Genomic DNA, 14,525 nt, shown 5'->3' with positions numbered 1-14,525 from the left:
TGTGTGTTAATATTGAAGGTGTCTCTTTCGAGCATGTAAGAGTCATTGAAGGGCTAAAGCAGTGGAGCATTCTGGTAATGTTTACATTTTGAAAGTGGATTCTGAGAGAAGTAGAGTTTTAAGACTTCTCCTAGGGAGTGCTTAAAAACAGATTCCTGGGCCCCACACAAAACTAGCAGGGTAAGAATCTCTGAAGAGCAGGGCCCAGGGAATGGGTATTCTATAAATACCTAAGAGGAATTTTCTTTCCAGCTTTATTGAGATATAATTGGCATATAACATTGTGTAAATTTAAGCTGTACAACGTGATGGTTTGATATATTTATATATTTCAAAATGATTACCACGATAGGATGAACACCTCCATCACCTCACATGATTACCATTTTTTTGGTATGTGGTGAGAATATTTAAGAGCTACTCTCTTAGCAACTTCCAAATATATAATACAGTATTATTAACTATAATCACCATACTGTACATTAGATCTCCAGAACTTATTTATCTTATAACTGGAAGTTTATACCCTTTGGCCAACATCTCCCTATATCTCCTACTCCCAGTCCTGGCAACTACCTTTCTACTCTCTGTTTCTACAAGTTTGGCTTTTTTTTTTTTTTTTTTTTTTTTGAGGGAAAAGGAGAAAAGAGAGAGAAAACGGCAAAATTTTTTAATGGGGGGGTGAAAAGAGGGAATCCCAAGTAGGCTCCACACTGGGGTTCCAATGCGGGACTCGATCTCATGTCCTGAACTGAAATCGAGAGACAGACGCTTACACGACTGAGCCACCCAGGTGCCCCTACAAGTTTGCCTTTTTGGATTCCATATGTAAGTGAGATCATACAGTATTTTTTTTTCTCTGACTTATTTCACCTAGTATAATGTTCTCATTGCTTTTGCCCATGTTGTTGCAAAAGGCAGGATTTCCTTCCTTTCCATGGCTGATAATATTCCACTGTATGTATATACCGCATTTTCTTTATTCAGTCCTTTACTGATGGACACTTAAGAAGTTTCCACATCTCACTCCTTATGAACAATGCTGCAGTGAACATGGGGGTTCAGATAGCTCTTGAAGATAGTGATTTCATTTCCTTCCAATGTGTGTCCCTCTGGTGGTCTCTTATGCTGCCAGAATGTCTGAAAACCTGTGATTACATTTATTTTAAGGGAAAGCAGGAGCAACAAGAGCGGAGATGCTGAGAGCCTCAGCTGGGGAGCTGTCAGGGCTCCAGGTGAGGGCCCGAATGGGAGCAGTAGCAGTGCTGATGGAGGGGCGGGGCAATCAGGACCTGCTTCTGAAGAAAAAGCATTGGTAGAATGTTGGAAACCCTTTAGGCAGAGGTGAGGAAAGAGTCAGAAGATGACTTGAAGGTACCGCTCTGAGGGGCAGTGTTACTATTGATGCCAAGAACTGGAGGGAACACTGGGGCGTAGCAGGTGGAGAGCCAGACGCCTGCATCCGAGGAGGTTGATGAGAGGGGTTCCCAGAGGCAATAATGAATTTAGTTTTAGGTATCCAAACCACTTTCTCTGTTTTACCAATGAGGAAAACTGAGACTCAGAATGGTAGAGTGACTGCTCTGAGCTCACAGAGCTAGTAGGTTAGTGGCAGAGTGGTAAAAGAATGGGCCCAGTTTAACAGAACACCCAATTCACTGCCTCCTGTTGTTTCTATGCTTATGTAGAGGATTCCCAGCTTGGTTATGCCCACTGAGAACATCTCTAAAGTACTAATTACCAAGTGAAAATACCATTAAATACACATTAGGACTATATTACCTGTGTATATTTTTAGCTGAGTCTGTGATACCAAATGGACCCATTAAGGCTGTTGGGACAGAGGCCAAGCATTAATTTACTAGGAATATTTTAACTCTAGAAGCAGGAAAGCAGGAAGGGACTTTAGAGGTCAGCCAGAACAAATTCATTTTACAGGTGAGAGAACCGACTCTCAAAAAGAGAAATGGCATTTGTCTAAGTCTGCACTGGTAACCAGCAATTAAGACTAAGACCCATGTCTTCTGGCTATTCAGTTTATTGCCTTCTGCAGTAAGATTGTCCAAATGATTGCTGCAGCCATTGTATTAACTTTTGTGATTCAGTTCATTGCTTTGTCATTTAACTTTCCTGAAAGCTGGACACTGAATCATGAGTCATATCGACATGGCCATGGATGTGTGTGCAGAGTCTAAGAGAAATGGGAGCCTACATGGAGAATTGGATCATTTTCAGCGCAGGCATCTAGCATGACACGTCTTAGTTTAGAAGTTCCTCAAGGGCAAAAAACTATGTATTTGCAGCACAAAACACAGAGCCTGAGCCATATTAGCTATTCAGTAAATGTGTGTTGAATGAGTGATCTAATCCCACTGGAAATTTTTGAACTATGTTTTTTGTTGTTGTTGTTTGTTTGTCTTAAGTAAATTACCTATAATAAATTCATCAGGTCTCTACATTGCCCATATGTAAGCACTCATGAAAAGTCACATGGTTCTCATTCTTTTAATAAGAAACAGCAGGGAAAGCTATCAACTGACAAAGGAGAGATAAAATGTGAGCTCTGGAAATGCCCTTGTCTGAACGTGACCTCTTGCTGGAGCACCGGAAATACAAACTTTTCAAGTCTCCGGGCCCAGTGACCTCAATATACAAAGATCACTTTTTTCTCCTTGTTTCTGATCTGGCACACTTACCCTCACAAACTCAAACACGCACAGACACATACACACAAACACACAGATGGTCCTTTTTGAATTCCTACAAAGGTGTTAAGCCTATACATTGCTTTTTTGCATAGTCTTAAAAACGACGCTTTGCCATATATTTGAACTGTAAAAATATTTCTTCTTGAGGACCTCCTTACTCTACTATGAAAACCTCTGGACAAGCAGATTACTGAATAACCCATGACTTTGCCTTTCATCTGATTAGTTCCCTGCAAGGGATCATAAGACAACTGCACAAAGCCCAGAGGCCGTCAGAGCCCTGCATGATCACAGAGGGCTTTTTTCCCCCTATCTTCCTGAAATGTCATGGCCATCCTGAGCAGCATCAAAGGGGATCACTGTTTGTATTAGGAACTAAAAAAGGAAAGGAAATAAAAGAAATTTAAAATTCATTTGGGAGAAATGAAAGTTCATCTGCGGGTTGTGTGTCATATGAAGAGTATTATACTACTTTCTTTCATTGGCTAGATGATTGTGGGGGGACAAAGAAAAGCTTCTGTGGTAAAACCCTGTAAGAAATGTTTTAGGATCGTCATGTGCTGGCCCTTACAGAATGCTCTTCTGTCCAGTGACACCCACTAGGACGACTAGGGCAGAACCCTGACCTGCATCCATTTTCACCAAGTGCTCATGGATCATGACCTCAGAATCTCCAGTGCTCATGCCCATGTGACTATAACAACCTGCAAAAGAGTTGTTTTTTGTTTTTTGTTTTTTTTTTTTTTAGGATTTACTTCTTTATTTGACAGAGAGAGAGAGCACAAGCAGGGGGAGTTGCAGAGGGAAAGGGAGAAACAGACTCCCGGTTGAGCAGGGAGCCCAATGAGAGGCTCTATCCCAGGACCCTTGGATCATGAACAGATCAGAAGGCAGATGTTTAACCGACTGAACCACTCAGGTGCCCACAAACGAGTTCGTTAACATGAATAAAAACTCAGCATCACAACACCTTGTGCTCAAAGTTAAGTGTGAGGTGTCCTCAGAGATGATGATCTGGATGTTCTTCGGTACCTGCCAGTTTTGGCACTTTATTCTTTTTGCAACAAGTTGGCTTATTAAATGTGCACTTTGCTTTGCTTTAATTTATATAACTTTAAAAGACTCTTACCATAAATAAATGACCAAATCAGACTAAAAGGCCTTTGTTTGGTCCTACACTTCTGGAGTTTTGGGTTCAAAAAATACAAACCGAGGCTTTATTAGCTCCTGTCTTCAGCTACTACCAGTGGCTTGAGTTACAGACAATAGGATTCATTTCATTTTGTTAATCGGCGGAAATCCCAGTAATTTTTTGCCATAAACTCTGCTCTGAAACACTACCTACATCATATTGTCTTTCATAATTTTTAACATGCTGGAGAAAGGCAGGGAAATCTCAAGGGCTAATTAGTTCTAAGGTCCCGTGCTGGGTGCTTTCTGTATGTTCATTCATTTCATCCACACGACAGCCCTGTGAGGTACACATTATCGCTGCCATTTCGCAGAGGAAGGCTAACCTATTGTGTTAACAAACTGGCCAACATTCACTTAAAAAATTAAGAATCAGAGCAAAAGTGATTCTAGGTGATTGGTCTAAATAAGACCAATGCCTGCCTCTCCCTCGCTCTTTCTTTCTCTGTCCAAGGGGTTTTCTTATCCAGTAGACTGTAGAGCACTTAAGGCCATCTAGTTTACTGTTGTATTCCAAGCATGTAGTCTGGAGACTGGCATTGATATAAATACCTGTTATCTGTTTAGTTGAGTTGAGTGGGACACTCTTGGTACATAAGCCTGGAAGAGAGATAGTCTAAGACTAATGGTTTAGTAGTTGAGAGTATTCAATGTCGGCAAATGACTATGGGCTTGGATTCAAAAAGATCTGAATCTCAATTCAGATTTGAATTCCAACTTCAAAGCTCACCAGCTGTATGATTTTGAACAAGTTACTTAGCTTCTTGAGGGCTCAACATTCTCACTGTAAAATGGGGGTAATAATTGTACCTTCATGATTATTTGTGTAAACTGCATTTTGATGGTTAGTAAATATAAATAAATGCTAGCTTCTACTACGCTTAATTGGAATTGACTGGGGGTGCCTTTTAACATATTACATAATTTAGTTATCTTTATTACGTTTATAATATATAATCTGTCACCCCACTAAAATGTAAGCTCCATGATGGCAGGGATTTTCATGTTTTAATGGTCGTATCCCAAGTGCTTAGAGCAGTGTTGTCCAGGAGAGCATTCAGGGATAATGGACATGTTCTATATCGGAGTCGTCTACTCCTGTAGCCACTGGCCAGACGTTATACCACACACTTGAAATGTAGGTAGCTAGAGTGACTGAGGAACTGAATTGGAAACTGTTTTTAATTTTAATTAATTTAAACCTGAGTAGCCATGTGTGGCTAGTGGCATTCTGTACCAGCACAGTTCTAGAACATTACATGGTATACAGGAGTTTCAGTAAATACATACTTGTTAAATGAATGAATCCATTCTGGATTCAAAGATCCAAAACAAAGGGGCATGATTATGTAGTCCGCTAACTCTGTAAAGATGAGCACTGAAGCACTTTCCTGAGCGATCTGCTCATACTGGAGGCCTCATGAGGTTCCAATATGTGATTCCGTTTACAATCGTAATAAGGTTTTGATTTCTATTTCTTTTTGGTGATAGGTCAAGAAAGATTTGGAAACATGACAAGGGTCTATTACCGAGAAGCTATGGGTGCATTTATTGTCTTCGATGTCACCAGGCCAGCTACATTTGAAGCAGTGACAAAGTGGAAAAATGATTTGGACTCAAAGTTAAGTCTCCCTAATGGCAAGCCAGTTTCAGTGGTTTTGTTGGCCAACAAATGTGACCAGGGGAAGGATGTGCTCATGAACAATGGCCTCAAGATGGACCAGTTCTGCAAGGAGCATGGTTTCGTAGGATGGTTTGAAACATCAGCAAAGGTAATGTGACCTTAAAGGAGAAACTTACTAGGCAAGATGCACAAAGAAAACAATCCTATAATCATTGTCATCATCATCATGATAGTAATACGTGTTTGTGCAATGATTTGTAGTTCCCAAATTGCTTGAGGCTCTTTCTCATCTCAAGGGGATGAGTGGACAGGGCAGAAATTACTATCCGCAATTTAGGATGATTTTGCTTAAGAGAGCAAAAAGCGACTTGTACATGGTCTCAGTGATAATAGCTAATAACTGTGTTTGTTTATTGAATACTTATTATATGTCAGGCATGTTTTATATGCATTTTCTCAATTAGTCCTCATACAACCCTATTAGATAAGTGAGATTTTAGAGTAAGTGAAAGAAATGGGCCTCTCATTCAGTGTCACTGCCTTATCCATGTATTAATTTACTCCATCAATATTTAATATATTCTTCTGTATGCCGGGAATGGTGCTTTGCCCTAGAAATGAAAAAATAGCAAGAATGTGGAGCTATCACATTGGGAATAGTGGAGTAGTGGAGTGAGAGCGTAGACAGCAAGTATAATTGCAAAGAACATTGTGTTGTTCCACACTGCTCACGCTTCTGGGGGCAGAGGGTAGCAGGGTGTGGGGCACAGTCAGGGCTGGAAGACGAAGAGCCCGATGTGTAATGATAAGGAATTTATTTTTCCCATTATGCCCCATGCTGCTATCTCATTTGTCCGAGGCATGGTTTTTGCTCTACTTCCTTTTGTTTTTGCTTATATTTTTGTATCTCAGTATCAGAGAGAGAGAAAAAAGCTTTTATGGTAAATTTTGAAAGTTAAAAAAAAGCATAAATTAAAGAATAAATGTTTCACTGTATTTTTCTTCTATTTCCTGTGTGCATGTATTTTACATTAGTATATTTTAATGTACATATATATTAAATAAAATATAAATATAAAATATATGAAATAATTTATGTTTTATATTTATAAATGAATTGTATACTGAAATATATTATATATTCATATAATATGTATCTATTTTACATATAAATGTATAAATATATTTTACATTATTAGTATTGCATTCTGCATAGTTTTATATCATAATTTTCCCATTTTTATTTATTTGTGGAAAACATAGTAAAAACTTATGGAGCATGGGCCCTGTGCTAGTTGCTTGAGATTCAGCTGTGAATAAGATAGGCATTGTCTCGGTACTTACAGGTAGCACTCAGGCCTTATTGTAAACATTTATGCAATCATTAGAGAATGGTTTGAAAATATAACATGAATGGACGTCATTCAGATAGACTGAGGAGGAGTCTGTGACCCATTTTATGCTAGAGAGCCATACCCCAGGTACTAGGGGAAGATAGACAGGAGGCATGTCAACCTGGAGACAGAGTAACGTGGTAGTCATTGCATTCCTATGGGAAAATGGCAAGGCTTTGAATGAGGTAAATGCTGTAAGGATTGGAAGGAAAAACCTAATTTGAGACTCTCACTGCAGTTTATTTTTTTAAAAGATAATTATTTATTTAGAGAGAGAGAGAGCACAAACGGGGAGGGGCAGAGGGAGAGGAAGAAGCAGGCTCCCCGCCGAGTGTATAGCCCAACATGGGGCTCGATCCCAGGACCCTGGGATTAGGATCTGAGCAGAAGGCAGACACTCAACCAACAGAGAAACCCAGGCACCCCTTGTTGAAGTTTAAACATCAGTGGATATTAAGCAACTGCATGGGTTGGGGGATGATGGAGATGGAGAAGACAGTGGTGGTGCCACTTTCTCAGTCATCGTTAGGATGCTCTTTTGTTCCGGCCACGTGACCTGGATGGTCTCAGTGTCTGCCTCCTCTCTCAGTGGTGTCTTTGAGCTGGCCTGTGTCTAGAAGTTGCTACTTTCAGAAGTTCCTGGGTTTTTTGCCTTCCTTCTTGGCGCCACGGCACACTAGTATACTTTTCTCCTTCTCTCTTCCAAAACCCTTTGTTTCCCCTATTTCTTAGGATTTTTCCTTTGATTCATGACACAGTATCCATCATTTGCTTTTGTCTTTCTGCTTTTCTTGTCAATGAACACTTTTGGTTTATTCGTTTGAGGGATGATTCCTGTAAAGAGAGAAATTTAGAGCAAAACTCACAGGTCTGATGAGGTTACAGAAATTTGAGAAATATGACTTTGTTTTTTGAATGCAGGGCTTGAACTCGTGACTCTGAGGTCAAGACCTGAGCAGGGATCAAGAGTCAGATGCTCAATGGACTGAGCCACCCAGACACCCCAGGAATATGACATTTTTTATAGTTTGATTTTTGGACGTTAGTCTGGCTTTTTTCATTTTTAGTGGCAAAATGCGTGTGAATTCACCTGCTCTCCTTATTCCTTAGCTCCGCACTGTTTCATTCTATGGTTTCTGCATATCCCTTCAAATTCCTTTCTTTCCAAAAAATTTCTCTCTTGCCTGGGAGCTCCAAGTACAGGGGTACAAGAGTAGGATTTTAGAGAACTCCTTCTCTCAATAGGTTACTTTATGTCTGAAGGGCAAACTGGAATGAATGACTCATATCTATATGGGTGAGGGAGTCTTCCATCACTCACTCACTCATTCATTCATTCATTCATTCATTCAACAAATGTTATTGAACAGCTGTTCTGTACCAAGCTCTGGGAATACAGAAATGTATAAAACAGAATCCTGACTTCGTGGGTAATGATAACAAACAATAAAGTATAAGTAAAATATATAGGGTGTTAGGGGGAAAGTGTTAGCAAAAAAAAAAAAAAAAGGAAAAAAGAAAAAAAAAAAGAAGAGAGAGAGAGAGAAGAAAAGAAAGGAAAAGACCTATGAATTTGTAGGGAGGACTAAACTTGCTTGTGGACCAAAGAACCTCTTGGCCATTTTCTTTCACCTCACTCAGACATTTCTTGCTCAACGCAACAGTGAAACTCTGCTTAAGAACATGAGGTTCATTAACTTAAGGCCTGACTGACCCACTGTACTTAGATACGGGATTTTTAATCCTCCAAATCCCTGCCAGTGTAAATTTTGAAGAGAAGCTTTGTGCAGAGAGGGTGGAGGGATTTCACAAGCCTGAAGTGCGTTGAAATGCTAAAGAGGGTACAAGGCCTCACTGTACTGCATTCAACGTCTTCTTCCCTCCAAATGTACTGCTATTCAAATTGTCCTGAATGTCTTAATAATGAGCATGTTTTCCCGGTGCCAGGTTAGTATTCAAAGTTAACATCTAGAATCTCAGGAACAATACTGCAGCGTTGATGCTGGAGTGTCAAACTGCTCCGAAAGTCTTTTTAAAAGATCTCTGATAAAAACTCTACTTCACTTCTGAGGTTAGTATCACAGCATTTACAAAATAGAGGCCCAGATCAGACTGTCTACATGAAGACAAGATGGCAGCATTTGGAGACTGCGATCCACTCCTCCTTTGATTACAAGGTTTGGGATCAGGGAACATTTCCCATAGAGATCTTTCTCTTAGAAAGTGAATCTACTGGGGCGCCTGGGTGGCGCAGCAGTCATTAAGCATCTGCCTTCGGCTCAGGGCGTGATCCCGGCGTTCTGGGATCGAGCCCCACATCAGGCTCCTCCACTAGGAGCCTGCTTCTTCCTCTCCCACTCCCCCTGCTTGTGTTCCCTCTCTCGCTGGCTGTCTCTCTCTATCAAATAAATAAATAAAATCTTAAAAAAAAAAAAAAGAAAGTGAATCTACTAATAAATAAAGTCCTTTTGTGTGATGTCGTAATCATTCAGTCTGGTGATAAACATCTGATTTCCTTTTTTTTACATCTCTAAAACTTCAGATGTGCCAAAGAGACCCCATAGCCACGTCTTGCGGCAGTCCTGTGGCTTGGCCATTTCTATTTTATGTATTCCTGTGCCCAAGGCCAGTCTTGACAGTACATTTTGGTAGATTTGTCTCTTTAGGATGAGAAGCTTGGTCTATTCTTGTTGGACCATCCCTGGTGTTGGGAGCCCTATTTTCTGGGGCTTTCTCAGTGGCCGACGGGGCCCTGCTACCTGCTGACCCATTTCCCTGATGTATTGTTGATGCCCATGGCCTGAATCTCTACCAGTTGCTTCTTTAAGATTCACTTTTATGGCCACACCCACCCACCTTCTAGGGTTGTCGAGAGCATTAAGTGACGTAATGTATGTTATGCCTGATTACACATATACACCATACCTACCCCCCCAACATAACATTCCTGTCATCTGTTGCCACAGCCCGTCCACTGGTCTGGATGTCGCCATCCGTACTTCGCTCTGATGCACACAGCAGCCACACTTGGTGGAAGGGTCTGTTTCTATACCTTAGCCCTTTCCAGGCTGTTCCATCCTGCTTTTATGGTGCATTGGTTCATGTGTGACTGTGTTTAGAAACAAGACACCAGGGAAATGCCTGGGTAGATGGGAAATAGTGGAAAAGTAATATCTATCCAATGGTGGTGACCGGAACCAAGGTCACAGAAAGAGCTGCAGTGCCCCTGGCTCATGCTCCCCTCCACCTTGTGTGCTACTCCTGGCAGATTTCTGTTCTATGTATAGTGACTTTTTAGGTCTGCCCTCTTTCTCAGAATGTTCTAAAATCAATGGATACCCCAGGAAGAAACTTTCTTATATTAAACTCCAACCAATTTTAGTGTCTTCCCTGCAGTTAAAAATAAAAATGTTGATGTGTGTCCTTCTGGGGGAAGGAGTATACTCAGCAGTAGCTCTCTATAAGAAGTTATTCATTTTTTACAAGGAGGAGTTGGTGGTCCTCCGTGTAGTGGATATTTTTCACGTGTTTTGGATTTCTAGCGATTATTACACGTTTGCTATTTTGGGGAACTTCTAGCTATAGCAGGCTTACCTCCCCAGGAAGAACCCATAAAACTTTCTTTTTTTGCTCTCTGCAGCCAGAACACAGGCATATGACCTAGATTCCACCAGTCATACTGATTGAGCAGCTAGACGAAGAAGGTGCAATATAAAATCCACTTTTTAGTGGGGGTGGGAGCTAGGTGGAGGCAGAACAGACCTCCATCCTTGGGAGACAGCAAAGTTTGCAGGGTCCTGTGCTTGACCCAGAAAGAGAATCACTACTGGCCCTGGGGACAGTTGCATTTAAGTTGAGCTTCTTGAAGCTTTGTGGATTTATAGGACCCAGTGCTCAATGGTGGCTGGCAGCTGTGTCCTCAGCAGGCCTGTTTTATGTGGGGTTTTAGTTTCTGGAAGCTTAGGCTTGAGCCTGTTTCTTTAGACTGCTGAATTGTCCTGCAAGCTACACAATATCTCTTAAGTAAGCTATTTCATATTTAACCAGCTTCAGATTCTGTATCTTGCAACCGAGAACCTGGATTAATATACATGGTCAAATACATTTGAGAAAACCAACCTGAACAACAGCTTCCCTTGCTGGGGGACTTCTTGGGACTTTGATATTCTAATGTGCATTCTGAACCTCCAGTAAGAACCATGGCTGTATTTCTTGCTGTTTGCTATGTGGGAGCTTCATGCGAAGATTTTTATGCATATGAACTCATTCAATCCTTAGCATGAGCCTATGGAGTAGGCATTATTTACCATTTGAAAGGAAAAAGTTGAGAGGTAGGTGACTTCTCTAAAGCTGTATAACTACTACCTTATTTTTTTTTATTCTAACATACTGTTTATTCTTTCGTATGTTAACATTTCAAAATCAAAATATGCCCTAGAGCCAGTATAGATTTCTAAAATGATGGTGTGTCATACAAATAATGGCTTTTTCTAGTATCTTCTCCAAGAGGGGACTAGACCATGCAGAAGTTCCTAAATACATTTGATCATGTACAATACTTAACAAAATATGGGACATGCTTAGGAAATGCTGGTCTAGAATTCTCATTTAAAGTGAAAGTTTTCCGCATTTCATCGTTTACTGAGCTCTTTATTGTTATTATTGTTATTATTATTACTACTACTACTGCTGCTTTGCGGGCTGAAATATGCAACAGTTAAGAAGTGGCTAGTTTTTCTGGAAGCTGCTTGAAGAGTAGTATCACATATCATTTATTTTCTAGGCTTCTAGAAAATAGGCACTTAGAAGCATAATGTCCTTATACAAATTGGAAATGCATAGATAATTGCACCTGAGTATGCGTAGAGAGTTATTCTAATTCATTTTTTAATGGGCTAAGTATAGTACACCATTTTTTAAAAAAAAAACCCTTTTGTTTTTAAATTGGGCAGTAGACCATCCCTGATTATTCCCATTTTTCAAATATCAAACCATGAAAAAATTCTTGACAGTCACTGGTGCATTCACTGATTCAACACAATTTGTATTGAGTGACTGTCCAGATCTGTGCTGTGAATGATGTATGTTAAGGCCTTTCTGAGTTCAGAGCATGCTATGATGTGCCAGTTCTTATTCTTAAAATGTCAGAATTTCCTATAGGAAATAGATATTCCAGGTTTTAGGCATCCGTCTCCAAAGAATTTAGATGAGGTTGTAGGATGTGCCTCTACTAACTTACTTGCTCCCAGCACATTTAACCTTGGATTTTTAGCTGATTTGATGAGAGCTGTCTGTACTTAAGGACATAAAAGGAAGGGCCCAATCTGAAATCTAAAATCAGAGCAAAGTTGTAAGACATCATTTAAAGGAAATGATGGCGGGGTGCCTGGATGGCTCAGTTGGTTAAGGGCTGACTCTTGGTTTCAGCTCAGGTCATAATTTCAGGGTCCTGGGATTGAGCCCTGTGTTAGACTCTGCGCTCAGCGTGGACTCTGCTTGAGATTCTTCCTCCCTCTCTCTCTGCCTCTCCCCCTGCTCTTTCTCTCTCTAAAATAAATAAATAAATAAATAAATAATAAATAAATAAATAAATAAATAAATAAAATCTTTAAAATTATAAAAATAAAGGAAATGATGGCCGTGTTTAATGGTCACAAACATTGCATATGATGAACTCCAGTCTGTAGTACAACCATTTGAATCATTGCTTCTTACAGATACTTAATGCCCTACAATGAAAGGTGGAAATTGTTTCTTAAGTTGAGAGTAGCATAAGTGCAAGAGCCTCAAACTCAAGCTACTTATCTACTTAGGAATCAGTCTAAATTAATAATAATATTTTAATTTTTATCTTTAACTAAATTGGTTCTCCAGAGGTTTTCTAGGTCTATGCTTATAATTTCGTAGATAGTCTGAGATCCAACTGTGACTAAAACACTATAGGAAAGTAGATATGGATGCTCAGAGAATATCATCCTAGCTTGGTGTGCAGGAGGCAAGGTGTGATGTATGTCCTTCTTTCCTGTGTGGTTCCCATTGTCATTACTTAAAGCTTAGGTCTTTCTTGTCTTACACTTGGACAATTTTAATAGTCTATCTCCAGACTTTGCCCATGGTAGTCTGTACTGTATGGTGCTAAAACTCAAACTACCCAAGATAATTCGAGATCTTCTCTAGGCTCAACTTCTTGATTCAAATTTAGACACCTTAGAACAGGGGTCAGTGAACTATAGCCTGCAGCCCAGGTATAGCCTGCCCCCTATCTTGTAAATGAAGTATTATCAGAACACAGCCATGCTCATTAATTCACGTTTCTCAAGTCAGCTTTCCTGCTGGATCTTGATCTCCAACCAAGACTTCCTTCCCAAACTTCAGACTTCATATCCTTCTGGATCTCTACCTGGATAGCGCCCAGACAACTCTTCAAACCCAATACATTTGGAACTAAATTCATCATCTGATGTGGAGACCTAATGGCCACCTGGACATCTAAGCCATGGTCCCTTAGAACCAGGTTACTCACCCTTCAGAAATACCCCATTCCTGAGCATAGAAAACCCCACAGTGAGGTTCTTTCTTGCCCCTCCAGGCCTGTCTCTGGCTACCTTGTCCCTCCGTTTGTCCCCTAGAGATACTAAACTGCATCACATCCCCTGTTCGCATTTAGCTATTCCCCCTGTCTGGGACATGCTTCCTATAGTTATGCACCTGTCTCGATTCTTCCCTCAGGACTCGGCTCAAGCACTCTCTGTTACTGGCTCTTAGGTAGTTTCCCTCATCTCTTACCACAGTTATGTTAAGGTTCTTTTTCTGGGTGCCTGGCCCCTGCACTGCACTGGGAAACCCTTCCAGTCATCCACCAGCTCAGTGGCTTGTACATGCAGTGGTCACGTTGTCAGTGGTTATTGGACGGAACAGAACTGTTTGCTGCACTTCTTTTCAAGGACTCTTTCAGGAGATTCTCTTACTGTATTATTCTTTTCCCTATCCTTTGCGGGGTATTTCTGTCCTTAGAGAGCTGTGCAGAAGCAGAAAAATTAATTTACTGCTGTATTTCCCAGGAGGACTCCACATTATATAACTCCTTTCATCCAGAAAGCTCTATAGACACTTTGCACAGCAGGGAGGTTGTAGTGCCCTGCAGTGTGCAGGAGGAGCAGGGAAGGAAAATGAAGATGAGGGAAATGACCCCCCTTCATGCCTTGGGCCCTAGACAGGAACTGCAGGATTGTTTGCTTGGCCATGCCACATAGCAGCCCGCAAGAATCTCCCATTAGCCTGTGGATCTTATTATCCAGCATATTCCTCCTTCACACCCCAGGACCACAATTTAGCAATGTTCTCCTCATTGAAATTCCCATCATTTTGTTTACAGGCATCTCTCATTTTCCTCAGTTACTGTCATTTGAGCTATCAATGGCTATCATATTGATTTTTTTCTAACTACTAGTAAAATGGAGTTCCAGAGAGGCTTTTCGATGATTTTCATTGGAGAAACCAGGCCGAGACTTCAGATCCAGTTCAGAACTCAATCCAGTTATTTTTTTTTTTTAAAGATTCATTTATTTATTGTGGAGAGAGATTGAGAGAGCACAAGTCGGGGGGGGG

General features: G+C 40.6%; 1 protein-coding gene across 1 annotated transcript in view; it reads left to right on the top strand.

Annotated features, from left to right (window-relative positions):
• RAB38 (RAB38, member RAS oncogene family) overlaps window positions 1-14,525 on the top strand; it is a 51,950-nt gene that overhangs the window by 14,696 nt on the left and 22,729 nt on the right. The window contains exon 2 of the mRNA XM_008704431.2: window positions 5,391-5,671. Coding sequence (XP_008702653.1) covers window positions 5,391-5,671 — 281 coding nt within the window. The remainder of the gene's footprint in view (window positions 1-5,390; window positions 5,672-14,525) is intronic.

The sequence above is a fragment of the Ursus maritimus genome, unplaced genomic scaffold, assembly GCF_017311325.1.
Source record: "Ursus maritimus isolate PB19 unplaced genomic scaffold, ASM1731132v1 scaffold_16, whole genome shotgun sequence".
NCBI lineage: Eukaryota > Metazoa > Chordata > Mammalia > Carnivora > Ursidae > Ursus > Ursus maritimus.
The sequence above is the reverse complement of the archived record's forward strand: the minus strand, read 5'-3'. Positions and strand labels throughout refer to the sequence as shown.